General features: G+C 42.9%; 1 protein-coding gene across 1 annotated transcript; it reads left to right on the top strand.

Moving 5' to 3' along the window:
• Positions 1–86: 86 nt before the first annotated feature.
• MSMO1 (methylsterol monooxygenase 1) lies at positions 87–11,026 on the top strand. Its single transcript, XM_083172908.1, has 6 exons — positions 87–326; positions 2,474–2,774; positions 4,197–4,345; positions 6,664–6,790; positions 8,855–9,009; positions 9,620–11,026. The coding sequence occupies exons 2-6, from the start codon at positions 2,526–2,528 to the stop codon at positions 9,816–9,818; spliced, it is 879 nt and encodes a 292-aa protein (XP_083029034.1). The 5' UTR covers positions 87–326; positions 2,474–2,525; the 3' UTR covers positions 9,819–11,026.
• Positions 11,027–15,045: the final 4,019 nt, after the last annotated feature.

Genomic DNA, 15,045 nt, shown 5'->3' on the forward strand with positions numbered 1-15,045 from the left:
GGCCATGCATCAGGCAGCTGCCGCGGATTGGCTGCTAGTGACAGTCGTCCTAGGCTCACTCCATGCGCGCAACCAACCGCAGCCGAAGCCGCTCCAGTGACACAGGTAGTGCGTGGCGTGGCCGGCCAATCACAGCCAGCGACAGTGATCGCTCGGTGTGTGCGTGATAGAGGATGCACTGCCTGCTCTGTGTACCGGGGCTGCTGCTGCTGTACAGGAGGACGGTGCAGCGCTGCATCATATAAACTGGGGGAGGGTCACGGTGTGTACTATATACACTGAGACAGCGCAAGTGACAGCCGGCTGCAGCACCAGCACCTGGACAGGTGAGCTCAGGAATAGCCTGCTTATATATATATATATATATATATATATATATATATATATATATATATATACATACATACACACTAGTTCCGTTATTATGATTTGTAAATTAATTACCTATTATACAGCATTGTACGTTCTAGGGCAGTGGTGTTAAACTCATGGCCCTTCAGCTGTTGTAGAACTACACGTCCCAGCATGCCCTGCCACAGTTTTACCAAATCCATTATATAAAATCTGTGGCAGGGAATGCTGGGACGTGTAGTTCCACAACAGCTGCAGGGCCATGGGTTTGAAACCACTGTTCTAGGGAATCAGGATAGTGATAACATAAGTAACACAGAAGGTAACTTGCCAGAAGAGCTTTAGCTGGCCATATAATAGAATGACCTGCATACCAGAGGCAGAACTCTGGGAGGCAATGGAGTCATCTGCCGCCGGGCTCCTGCTCCCAAGGGGGCACCTCTCCCCCCCTGGAAGTTTAAATTAGTCATTTTAAAGCCAACAATATTGCTTCTGTGGCTGAGTTCTGAAAAATATATGTTATCTATCTATCTATCTATCTATATTTCTGAACAGAAATATATATTTTATATAAGGTTATATAGGATTGTGTGTGTGTGGGAGGGGGGGCACCAATATATATCTTGCCTCCGGGCAACTGGAACGAACTTACGCCACTGCTGCATACGATGCAGGTTGTATGATCGATCGAGCCATCGTATGTGCTATGAAACGCGTACAATCTGCTTAAGACTGCAAGCCATCCCGACTGATCATATGTGCAGATGTATTATCAGATAAGCGACCTGTGGGACCGTGCATCGCACCATAATATCTAACAATGTGCACAAGAATCGCACGAGTCGTAGAAATTGTGTGTTCAAGCCTGATTGTGTTCCGATGTATTGTGAGCTCTATACTCTTCAGAGGTAAGGGGAATACATAACCCATATGGAGGTAGAGTATAAAGCTGGACATACACCTGTGTGATTCCTCCCCTGCTCAGATGCGTTCTGCAGCCGGTGTGACTCGTAGGCTCCGGTGCAATGAATACAGGACCTCGCATTGCTTCTGACCTTCTGCATGCAATCTGGGCTCTTCAATCACTTGAAAAGAGCCCAAATCACATGTAGGAATAGCCATTGATGCCTTTGCCATCGATGGCAACAGTGCAACTGGCCATCGATATTGTAAAACCATGGGTGATCATCGATAGTTTTATATATCGATGGGTCTCTTATGTTTGAGTGATTGGCCTGTGGGCCAATCCAAACTCATGGGCGGGGCTTTGCGGGGGGCGGGGGCTATGCTCTGTGTCCCGGCACTTTGAAAAAAAAAAAAACAGTAAAACATTGGTTTTGCTGTGCCATCGATGTAGGGAAACCATCTCATTCTCCCCCATCGGTGGCAAAAGTATTTGACATCGGCCATAAACCATCGATGATTCAAATTGATGATGGCCATCCCTAATCGCATATGAATCGCCTAGTGTATGGGCACCTTTTAGAGTAGTATCAGCAGGTGGGGAAATGTGAGTGGCTGATACAGTATGTATGTGTACAGGGGTATCCGTTCGATAGGTGGACATAGTCAAATGGTTAATCTGACAATAGTTGACACACAAAAAGTACTTTTTTTTTGTACTTTGCCATCCACATGGACTTTAACTGGGATCGGTAAAGTGTCCCGAGCACATGGTGAGTGAAGCAGTAGGCTAATTTGGGGTCCATGTGATAAAGTATAAAGTATACACTCATCCTATTTAATTTGTTGGCCATTTCCATGGCAACTTTGTCTATGGAGACCATTTGGGGTTGACCTTTTTATACCAGTGGTGTCAATCCCATGGCCCTCCAGCTGTTGTGGAACTACACATCCCAGCATGCCCTGCCTCAGATTTTATATGATGGATTGCTAAAACTGTGGCAGGGCATGCTGAGACGTGTAGTTCCACAACAGCTGGAGGGCCATGACTTTGACACCACTGTTTTATACCATAACCGTGTAGTATACAAGTCAGGTGTTATTTACTATTGGTTTGCTCACATATCTTATTCTCCTGCAGTGGGATGTGGAAATGTAACGGATTATATTACAGATGTTTCTTGTCTTGCTTCTTACATGTTTTCCCTATATGCTGTAGGTTACCTGAATACCCCATCTTCCATCATTCCTTCACCCAGTAGCAGACACACATGGCTTCCAACGACAGCATCCTCAGCTCGGCTTACCTTGCTGTTGAGTACATTGACTCCCTACTGCCAGAAAATCCTCTTCAAGGGCCCTTTAAATATGCCTGGACTTACATGCTGGACAACTACACAAAATTCCAGATTGCAACATGGGGATCCCTCATTGTCCATGAGCTCATCTACTTCCTGTTCTGTCTCCCTGGTTTTCTATTTCAGTTCCTACCTTTCATGCAGCGGTATAAAATCCAGCAGGTACGTCTCTCTATCCACATCTTATATTGGAAATGTGTGCGCTCTTTAATTTTCAGAGTAGTCTTGTATAATATACTGTGCAAGCCCAGAGCATGGTGGCCATGTGTAGAGACGGTACTTAGGAAGGTTTACCTATTTTCCTAGAAGCATGGATCAAACTCTAACTATCTATCTATGGGGTTAATCCTATTAACCTCAAAGGGTGTGAGTTGCCGTTCAGGTGCCGTTTTCAGCGTTAAAATGAACCCTAACTCGCACCCTTTGCAGGGCTGAATTCGCAGAAAATTGCTCGCAGCCCTATGGAGGTGCGAGAACTTTTCAGCGAATTCATCCCGCAGTAAAGTGCACTCGGTGTCATGATGATCCGCAACTTGCGAATCATCCGCACCCTTCGGGGTTAATAGGATCAACCATTATCTCTTTCTGCTGTAATCATTTCAAATGGACTTGAAAACCTGTTGAAAGCACTAATTAGTCCACGGTTGCTTGTCATTTGTCATTTAGAGAATATATTTATTATAACATCATAAGTTACTTTATAGGGTCTATCAGTAGCAGTACTAGTAGGGGTTTTATATAAAGCAAGAGTGCAGATAGAAAATGGGGCGGTACTTTTATTTTTCAAACTGTACTCTATTCATGAACTAAGTAAACACTTCATTAACAGTAAGGTAACTATGGGGGTTATTCAGACCTAATCGCTGGGCTGCTGATTAACAGCCGATCAATTATCAATCGAATGCACTTGTGTGCGGATCTTAGCACGCATGCACGAGACCGTCCAGCGAAATATCCCAGCATATTTTTTAATAGCGAGTTGATTGACAGGATGCTGACCTTTTGGGGTGGTAACCCGGCCATTTTCTAGGAGTGTCAGGGAAAAGGAAGAGGTGCCCAGGCAATTTTCAGGGAGGGTGTGTAACTTTAGCTTCAGTCCTGATTGGCCTATCACACTGGCAAAGTAGGTTCTGGGTAACGTATAGACTGCGCACACTGGAAGAATCATTCGGCGGCGAGTGAGTTCCGAATGGAATTGCAGCTGTTGACAATCTGCGATATCTTCACTAGTTACAATGGAATTGCAGCTGTTGACAATCTGCGATATCTTCACTAGTTACTCGCAACGTTACACACATTGAGATTTTACTCTGGCAGGGTGGTGGTTATCCAACCTCTAATTAGCAGAGAAGCGATCAGGTCTGAATAACCCCCTATGACAAGATCCATAGCAGAATGAAATATTGTTACCCAAGAAATATAAATGAAATGGGCTGGCAATCAAAAATTGTTACTTGAAGTCTGTGAACTGTAAGGAAATAGCACATGGAAGAGGCTTGGTGAAATATAATGCAGCTGTGGTAATACAGTGACCTTGTTTACTGGTAACACCAAATGTCATTATTGTATATTTCTTTATTCCAGGATAGACCAGAGACCTGGGAAGGGCAGTGGAGGTGCTTCAAAATGCTCCTATTTAATCACTTCTGCATCCAGCTTCCGTTGATCTGTGGCACATACTACTTCACAGAATTTTTTAACATTCCGTATGACTGGGAGAACATGCCTCGGTGGTGAGTAACCCCCGCATATCACATTCATAAGTTGTCATTTCTGTATCCATAGCAGTATATAACATTAACATTCACCAAAGGTTACCATGGAAATAGTCAACACAAAATGGTCGACAAGTTTTTTTGGTGTCATATAGGATGTTTCATCCTAGGGGCGGGATTCTCTATTGCTTACCGCCGAGGTCCAGGGTCCTTTTCTACGCAGTTATCTCCTTCGCATATGCTATATTCTTCTTTTTTTTTTTCGGAGCGCGATCACTGCACTTCCTGTTTCGTCACAGTGCCGGCTCCCCATTGGACTGCATTGCCTTCCCTGCTATTCCCTATGCTCTAACACCCGCACCGACGTAAAGTAGGCTGTTCAACTTCGCAAGCTTGAGGTGGCGAAGTTAAACAGCCTGCTTTACTATTGAGCGGGCGTTAGAGCACAGGGAATAAGCTAGCTGAGATAAATGTTAAAGGAACCATAAGGGTTTTTCTTTATGCCGGGAGGTGCACTTAACCCAATCACCGGTGCATAGTGGATGCCGCTTGTGGCTTACAATATGTGCGCACCAGAGCCTGCCAGTGACGGACAGGCGAGCCCCACTGGTCTGGCTTCAGGACAAGCAATGTACACATGACCATGAAAATTAAACAGTGGGCACATGCGCAGAAGACGGCTGCCTGACATCGCACACACAGTGCCTTACCGCAAATACAGGGCGGAAGCACGCACAGAAGAGCATACGGCGGATATGAAGACTATAACGCTGCGGAGAACATGCAAAAATATTACAAAAAAAATTAATTATCACATCGAATGTAAGTGCATCTCCCCCTCTGTGAGCTAAATTTGCGGAAACATGTACCCACTTCGGGCAATGTTAGTATTCCCAATCGTAGGCCACGTGAACTACAAATTAACAACAAAAAAACACAAATAAACTTGTCGATCATTGTCATGTCGACCCTATACAACGTTACCTGTTGACCTTTTTTATATTAACCATGTTTTCTGCTATATATCTCCCTAATAAATTCATACTTCTATATGTATACATCATTCTCTGATTCACTTCATTGGTACCAGGGTGCGATGCATCTGCTCGTGGCATGCAGCAATTATCGATCACGCTACATCACTCTGCCATAAGCAGCGAAGTTATAGTGTCACTCCTCTATCTGGTGGAACTTTAGTACCGTGGGAATCTATTTCACATGGGCTGTAGCTGTGGACAACCAATCAGAATCTACTTCTTATTTAGCACCTATTAGAAGATAATAATATTTGATCGGTTTCCCATAGCAACATCTGTTCTGAAATATAACTCATTTAACGATAGATCCGTCAATGAGAATGCATCTAGAGTCATTAAAATAAATGAACTTCCCATATATAGGTGCGGATGTATTAGGGCTGGAGAAGTAATAAAGTTTGAAGGTGATAACACAGCAGCCAGTCAGCCCCTAACTGTCATCATTCAAACCCAGCCTGTAACACCAGCTCCTTATTCACTTTATCACTTCACCATGCTTTATACATCTGCCCCTCATAGCTTGGCCAGGCCTGTTCTACATATTTTATGATTTTAGACTGTAGATAATGGTGCGTACACAGTTGTGTTTTTTTTTTTTTTTTCTAGCCGCTGTGAACGGATTTCCATAGCAGAATGCTACGGAAAGCCGATCAGTCAGCAGGTGATAGTGCAGGAGCCATGATGGCTTCTTACAGCATCGTACATCAAGTCTACAGACAGGAATTAAATGTGATTTACGATTTAGCTAGTAGTATTCACATAGGTTGTCCCAGTGGCATCACTACAGGGGTGTAGACCGCCTCCCCATGAATCCAAAAATGCCAGCTTCTTTTCAGTGGCCGGAGCTGGATGCTGCACCATAACAATACTTCACTATTGTCATAGTGTAGAAGTTGTCACTGCAATCATACAGTCTCTGGGAGAAGCCCCGCATCTCCGGGACCCTTGGGACACTGGACCACGTTGCAAGACCATGCCTCCTTTCCACAAAGCCACACCCTCTTGTGGCGGCGTGCGCATGGAGTCTTTCACCTGCACTGGATGTCACCATGGTTCGTGCCGCCACTGGGTTGTCTTGGCTATGTTGAATAGTAATGAGTAGTGCCCTGCATTGCAAATGCTTTTTTCAGATGCAAACTGTACCTCCTGTTTACTCGAGATAATGTTTTAGATCAATTCATCATATTATTGTGTGTAATGTGAGGTTTGAACTTTTAGCAGTCATGGTCATTGAGTTACAGAAGTGAGGAATTATGACATTATTTACACCAGTGTTATTGTATTGGGCTTCTCTCTTAGGTATATGCTATGCGCCCAATGTTTTGGTTGTGCCGTAATTGAAGATGCCTGGCATTACTTCCTGCACCGCATTCTGCACCACAAGAGGATTTACAAGTATATCCACAAAGTGCATCATGAGTTTGTGGTAACTACACTTATTTTTATTATATGTGTGTGTATATATGTGTGTGTGTGTGTGTGTGTGTGAGAAAGAGATGTAGTTTCACTCTCTGCCAGCAGATGGCAGTGTTTCGGAGACTCAAGGACACTATATAGCCAAAAGAGACAATGTGATTGAAATTATAATATTTTGGCCGAAAAGAAAGACATAGCCGGGGGGTTGGAGCCAAGAAAAAGTTTGAAGACTATGGCAGTGGTTCCCAAACTGGATGCTGTGGCACAGTGGCCATGGACTAGATCAAACTATTTATGGTCAATGTAATAGGCAAAACCAATACTTGTGGCTTCCGGTCATTAAAGATATGGACACACAGAAGAAAATTCTCCATAATAAACTTTTGGCCATGGGGTGCTGTGACTAAAAATCTGATACTCTAGGGTGCTGTGATTTGAAACGGTTTGGGAACCACTGAGCTAGGCTGTTAAATTGGCCAATTGTCATTAGTTCTGGCTTTGGGATTTGAAAGGGCAATAGCATTTTGCATCTAATATTGTTAAACATTTTTAAATTCCCATGGGCAGAACTACAGTCAGCTGCTGCTTCATAAACTTTATCTTCGGTGCATATATAAATAATAAGACAGTTGTCCAATGCTTTAAAATATGTAAACCTAATTCTCCTTGTAAGAGGAAACTAGAGTGATCCTATACACAGCAAATGTGAGGCAGAATATTTCTGTGGTACAGTAAGAAGAGAAACGTCTCCCCTGTCATGAAAATGTAACTACAGATTGAATAATAATAAAATAGTGTTGTATATGTGAATGATTTATCAACTGTGCTCGGACTTTAAGATTTCCCTAATCATTTCTGTTATTTGAGTCAACTCAGTCACTCACCATGTTGCTTTCTGGCTGCAGTAATATGTTGGATTCGGTATGAAATAAAAATACCGACTGTCAAAATACCGACAGCTATTGACTGACGGTCAAAATACTGACATGGTCAAAATACCGACATTTAAAATCCCGACATGGTCAAAATACCGACATAAAGAATGTAGACAGGTGAAAAAGTCGACATCACTTTCGGTCAACAGGGTCTTTTTCATTGTTTTTTTTACCCGAATGTCGACACAGTCGAAATGGACACAGTTGGAAGTCAACCGCAGCCCCTCGCATCGCTCGCAATGCTTCGGGCACGGTGCCTCGCTGCCCTCGGTACACTATTTTATTCTCCCATCACGCCCTAGTGGATGGTAGGGCATGAAATACCGCCTGTCAGGTCCAAAAACAGTGAAAAAAATCATGTCGACTTTTTCACCATTCTATATGTCGGGATTTTGACCGTCGGTGAATGGTTGTTGGGTTTTTGACTGCATCCCATTATGTTGTTTCTTTCACTCTGTTGGGGGGGAATCCTATTCCCCATGAAGGGTGCGAGTTGCCATTGTGTGTAAATGCTGCTAACTGCACACAACTCTGTCACTTTTAGTGCTAGAGTTTCACATTTTGGTTCACAGCCCTATGGGATTATGAAGAAAATCTGCAAGTTGTGGAACCATAATGGCAGAATACAGTCACACTTGCACCAGCAAATACATTACAGGAAATGGGATTCCTATCTATTTGAAATTTGTTGTATAACAGATTTCCAGATACGGGATCACCCCACACATAAATGTACAATGTTAATAATTTTTTTATTAATGCTCTGGGGGGAAATCAATTGTTTGCACCAGCTGCCACTAGTTTGCACCAAATAGAGCAATTCAATTGTTTCTCTATTCAAGCGCAGATGCAGTTGGGTGATACATTTCAGCCTGCAGTTTTCAAAGATGTGAGGAAGAAATGTTTGAAAACTCTCTTTTGGGCACTTAGGATTTTTAAATGGGTTAAGCCACATTGCACTGCTAAACCTGGTACTATTGGGCACTTATATGGAGCATGCGTGCTCAACGGGAGTAACAATTGAATAGATCCAGTGGGCACCGAGCAAAAAATACATTATACAATTTGTTAAGACCGTTCTGATTTGTTGATTAATTGCATGCATTAATTCTTATTAATGTTCATTCTGTGTTTTCCAGTCTCCGTTTGGGATGCAGGCTGAGTATGCTCACCCTCTGGAGACCCTGATTTTGGGAGCTGGGTTTTTCATTGGAATAATGGTTTTCTGTAATCACGTCATTCTCCTGTGGGCATGGGTTTTGGTTAGACTTATGGAAACAATAGATGTTCACAGGTAAGTCATGTGTGCTTCATGCAATACCAAATATCTGCAATTAATTCATCTTTATTTACATCATTGGGTACACTCCCTCACTTTGTATTAAGAATTTTATTCAAACATTTTCCACACAAGGAGTTCAAAAAGTCCCTCCGTAGTGACTGTGTGCAAAGCAAGTCTCCCCCTGAGATGGTGTGTTAAGTAATATTACAGCATAATTCAGTGATGGGAACCTTTGGCCTTAATACAGTTGTGCTTTTTGGCCATCCTAAAACTGTTGCAGGGCATTTTGGGATGTGTCGTTCTGGCAAAATTGCTTTTAAACTTTTAATTTACATGACTTAAGCTAGAATTATGTACTTATCTACATTAAAAGGGTAATCAAATGTCCCCAATAACGCTTTGCATGGAAATAACAGGGCACACGCTCAAACCCCCAAGTCTATAATTATCCTGCTGGGATTGATCTATTATCAGAACATTGAAAAAATGTATGAAGTTAAAGATATATCATATTATCTGTATGTCACCATGGCCTATGGTATCCACCTGATAACATGACTAGATACATGACTTAGAAACATGCTGGACCTTTGCACAGTCTAATGTAATGTTTCTCTTGTAGTGGTTATGACATTCCTCTGAACCCACTTCACCTCATCCCGTTCTATGCTGGTGTACGTTTCCACGATTTCCATCACATGAACTTTGTGGGTAACTATGCGTCAACATTCACATGGTGGGATAAACTCTTCAACACAGATTCTCAATATAACAGCTACAGAGGGAAAGTAAAGGCAAAGGAAGGAAAGAAGACAAAGTAACCTATTCTCAGGCACAGCTAAAGTCTCCAGTGTGCGGACCACAAAATGCTCTTAATAATTCATAAATTCGATCCCAGAATGAAGAGTAGAGTCTGACTTGTACATACTGCTTCTGCAAGAGAAACATATTTGTGGAATTCTGCCACAAATCTAATTGCAGATGCCAATGTCACATCGGGCCTTAATGTCAGAGAGATCCTGCAGTTCAGCGGAACACGTCAAGCACAGCTGATTGCAACTGTCAAGTGCGACTTTTCAGGCAATAGAAAGACTTCAACATTTTTTTTCCGGCACTTTCATCTTGTTCAGAAAGACAGTTTCCTCTTGGTGATATGTTTAATTTTATTTTTCTACATAATACATATTAATTATTGTTTCATTAAAAGCCACACCGTGCCTCACCTAGTGTGGCAGTAGAAATTTTACGATGTATGTACAATTCACAGGGTGAGGTAGGATTTCAGCCACATGCATGTAAGCACCTTACTTAGGTGTTTGTAACTGGAAACCAGCCATCTGCAGACCAGGATTATGGGTGTTTTGTATTCAAACACCTGTATACATATATATATGAACTAGCCTCTTTGCCAGTAGGAATAAACCTGCAACCCAGGCTCCTTAGAATCATTATGTCCCACATAGCAGAGGTTTGTTTTTTTGCACTTTAAAATTGCAGCAGTTTTAACATTATTGTACAGTGTTTTTATATACCGATATTTTAAGGCATGGTTCATAAGGCCTAGTGCTTTGAGTTGTATATATTTCTATAAATCTGGATTGTATTAATTTCTTATCACCACTGGCACATGAGCCGCAGACCAAACTGGTTTTATATTGTTATATTTCTGATCTTGCAAAAGATCATTCTGAAATATCGTAATCTAATTGCATTTAATTTGGGTGCTAATGACTGACCTGGAAGTTGTAAGGCCAATTCAGTCTGCCAGCTGGTCAGCAGTGCATAGTGTTTTATTGGCCTGACACCTCAATGACCTGGTCTGTGAAATGTGGGCCTGCCATATGCAGCCAAACTACTATCTGGTCCTACTGTTTTGAGGCTTACACAGAGGGCAATTTCAGCCCGTTTTCTAAGCGATCTGACTAGATCGCTTAGAAAATGACCCTACATATGGTTGATGACCCTATGGATATGGTTATTTTATTTTTTGTTTTTTTAAATGGTGAAATAAAATTTAAATCATTCCAAATATGTCTGTTTTGTTTCTTCTGTAATTTATATACTGTATTATTTTTCTTTGGAAATCTAAAATGATATCCCAGCAGTTCTCATTTCTACTATTCAGATTGTTTTGGTATTGTGTTTTTTTTTTTTGTTTGTTTGTTTGTTTGGACTATGCAATATTTTAACATCATAGAGAAGTTGTAGACCTTTTAGGTGCATACACACTGGGTATTTTTTGCCCTAGCGTGTATGCAGAGTGATGATGCTGAAAACGCAATGTATGCCCAGTGTGTATGCAGAGCAATGATGCAGTGCAGGACGCTATGGAAAGCTATCCACCCCACCTCTCATCTGGTAATACCAGCAGATGTGCGGCGGTAGATGATGATGCGGGAGCACGCATTGGCGCTCACCACTCATCACCGGGCCATACACCATGGGCGGCTTTTGTGCTGAAAGCAGCTCACTCTTACAATTTGAGCTGATATGGCCCGGTGATGACCGCTGATGCACGCTGCCAGATCCTCGATGCCGCTCATCTTCTGGTATTACCAGAAGATGAGCTGCAGGGTGACTGGCTTTCCACAGCGTCTTGCTATGGAAAGCCTTCCACCTAGGGGACAGAAGTAGATAGTAGGCAATTATGGAAAGTTTTTTTTTTTTTTTTTTTTTATCCTGTCAAAGAGAATGGCAGTGGCCGGCGGTGATGCGGGAGCGCGCATCAGTGCTCATCGTTTATCAGCCAGCCATACACACTAGGCGGTTTTGAGCTGGTCAGATGTGCCAGGTTCTTATCATTTATTATGGCGACACAAGGGATCTGCAGTGCTTAGTTACAGAGTTCATCAGTAAACTGTGACTTACAATTGAAGACCATATAGGACAAGTACAGGTTATATAAACCTCTGCGTCAGCATACAATTCTGAAATAAGGTTTGGGGTGTCGTAAAACTGAGGAATCAGATGCAATTGAAGTATGGAGATGGGTTCGGTAAAGAAGGTGGGGCACATGAGGGAAGAGGACCCTGTTTGTGCGAGTTTACATTCTAGAGGGGAGGGGCAGACCCTGCACATCTCCTGGGTTGTATTGTCAGACCAGTCAATGCAAGGTTTTTGATCGCAAACACTTTCTAACTGCGGCACGACCTAGCAATAACGAAGATTATTTGGGCAGTGGAAAAGGGGTATTACTCTATATGGTAAAACCGGCGTAAGAGATAATCTATGTCACATTATGGGCAAATTGCACTGCCGTCATTTTCTCTCCAGCAATCCCCCTCTTTCATGTTGTTAAAACACAGGTTTTTGCATGGGTTGGTTTGTATTCTCTAATTGTGAGGAGCAAGCTTGATTAAGAAGTCATGTTAATTACAATAGAATATTAAAGCCCCACTCAGCATATCCACATTCACTCCATTGCCCCCTAATCATGAGAATACCATGCAGTTGACACTCACTTATTTAATTGGGCTGCTGCGCTGTTCCACAACCACAGTTTAATTCTGTTGCAACTTAACAGCAATGTAATGCAGGGCATACATGTGTGTGGCTACAACCAATCAGCAATGTTCGAGCATGATAAATCTGCAAACATGCTTACCTGATCAGATAATTGGTTGGCCACATTAGGCACTTAAGGTGCCCACACGGTATGTTTTGTACTAGATCACATCTAGTTCATATCGCATGCGGCATGCAATTCGCTAAAACAGCATGTGATTTTTTTAATAGATCACACTGTATCTAGTTCAAAAGTACTGCATGCACATACTTATTTGACTTGCGATGTGTGGCAGTGCGCTTTGCATCACAAGCCAAAAGAAAGCCAGTGTGATGTAAACTGCATATAAACTAAAAAGTTCAAAAGGCATCCGACCATCGCACCGTTTGTGGGCACCTTTACAATACTGTCAGCAATCAAAATACCAATGTAGCAATGTGCCTTATAGTGTTGAATAACAAATGTATTTATTTACATTTTCTTACATAGTGCAGCAGATTCCATTGCGCTTTACAATAGTGATAAAACAAACTGGGTAACAACAGACAGACTTGGAGGTAGGAGGGCCCTGCTGCAAGGTTACAATCTATAGGGATATAGGAGGGAAAAACAAGGACAGGCACCAGTAATAGCATAGCATTTAAATATGAGAGGCTTGCCTGAAGAGGTGAGTTTTCAGGGAACGCTTGAAAGTTTGGAGGCTAGTGGAGAGTCTTATTGTGCATGGAAGGGCCACTTCTAAGCCTGTGCCACACTCCCCAAAAGAGCAATAGGGAAAATTTGCCAGGACCCTCCAAAGTTTTTCTTGGAGTACCCTTATAATTTTAGGGAGGGGGATGATTGTCAGAAGAGGCTCAAGGGAAACTGCACCCTAAATGTGGGGTATCCTGGGACCCCTACCTGGAGCTTTTGCCACTTAATAATTCAGGCGTTTACTACGGGCACAATTCTGGAAATAGTGAATCTATGGGGTGTATTCAATGCGACCAGCTCGGGGGTTAAATGGTGGGGATCGCTTTAACCGCCATGCCAGCCGCTCACCTTATTCAATACGCCAGGAAGATCCTCGCTGTCGGAGGTCAGTGAGGATTCCCCCAAACAGCGAGGCTGGGGTCTAATGCAGAGAGTCCACTGCATTAAGTCACGAGCCTCGCTGTTTTAGTGACCGCATACACAGTTTCCCCATCGCTCCATAAACTTAGCGAGGGGGAAACGGCATGTGTAGGTGGTCAGTTGAATACTGACCCTGCGAGCTGTCGCAGCATTGAATACACCCCTATCCCTTCTCATAATGTTAGCTACCATCTGAGTGCATTCCTGACCCCGTAGAAAGCTCCACAACAAAGGTGGGATGCCAAGGACCTTTCAGTATGCTTTCTTGGGGTACATCTAAAATTAAGTTGGGGAACTGCTTTTGACAGAGGGGACTGTTCCTCAAATATGGGGTCCCTTTGTCCCCCACACATAGATTGAGTATCCTAAAGGATTTAATGTCCTATGCAGTGTTTAAGGTCTACATTCCCATTGCCCCTTGCAATTTTTTGGGGTACCATAAAATTATGTAGGGGAATGTTTGACAGAAAGGAGTGCAGGCTATCTCTTCTCCAAAAAATGTTGGTGTATTCAACAGAGGGGACTCTAGACTTCCTGCATCCCAAATTTGGGGTCGCTTAATAGTACTGTGCGCCTCCTCCTTCAACATCTCAAGAAGATAACACCTGATAAAGTTATGTTTGTTTTAGTCTTACCCCTTTAACTACTAGACTTTATCCCCAACTGGGCCTCACTGATCTAGCCATGAGTTCATGCCTTGCAAGTTTCCTGATGTTGCTGTAGGCCGTGGCCAGGGTCGTCTTTACGCATGCGCTTGAAGGGCAGTTGCCCTAGGGCCCCAAAACGCTAGGGGCCCAAAGCCTGCCACCCCATCAGCAAGGCCCAGGCCCCTTCGATCGCAGCCTGTACCCCCGCACATCACCCACCTGTAATAAAGTCCTGCAGCCAGCATTCTGTGGCACATACCCCCAGATACAAAGTTGGTGCCACCGCCGATGCCTGTTGCAGGCCCCGCAGAGCATTACTGGGACTATTGTTGGAGAAGACGCGGTCAAGCAGTGGCTGCACCAATCAACGGGGGGTGTTGATTGGTGCAGACATAGCTGTGACCACAGCTATGTCTGAATAAAATCTATTTTAACTTCTAAAGCTGCCAATGGTGAGTGCCTGCTTCTCCAATTAGTGTTATATATGGGACTTTGTTGCCTTTAAAAGTGTAGCACCGCCGAATTGAACTATGGATCTATTGAGTGCGGTATCTCACGTCGAATATATATATATATATATATATATATATATATATTCAGTATCATCAAATTCTATATTTCTATGAGATCGAGCCACAAGGGGGAGAAATGTTGTGTGGTTACCTGCGTTTACATGCCGCTGTCACGACAACTCTGCCCCCTTGCCAGCATTTGGATTGAGCCCAAAATGGCCAAACACTATAAGATATCTAACATTGGGGTAAATGTCTCAAACCTTATTGA

Source organism: Crinia signifera, chromosome 1 (genome assembly GCF_055691185.1).
Source record: "Crinia signifera chromosome 1, ASM5569118v1, whole genome shotgun sequence".
Taxonomy (NCBI): domain Eukaryota; kingdom Metazoa; phylum Chordata; class Amphibia; order Anura; family Myobatrachidae; genus Crinia; species Crinia signifera.

What these genes read in the sequence shown, in the direction of transcription:
- MSMO1 (XM_083172908.1), top strand. Translation starts at nt 2,526, where the DNA reads ATGGCTTCCAACGACAGCATCCTCAGCTCGGCTTACCTTGCTGTTGAG. An exon ending in AAGTGCATCATGAGTTTGTG is followed by an intron (nt 6,791 to 8,854) that starts GTAACTACACTT and finishes TGTGTTTTCCAG; the next exon opens with TCTCCGTTTGGGATGCAGGC. An exon ending in GAAACAATAGATGTTCACAG is followed by an intron (nt 9,010 to 9,619) that starts GTAAGTCATGTG and finishes TTTCTCTTGTAG; the next exon opens with TGGTTATGACATTCCTCTGA.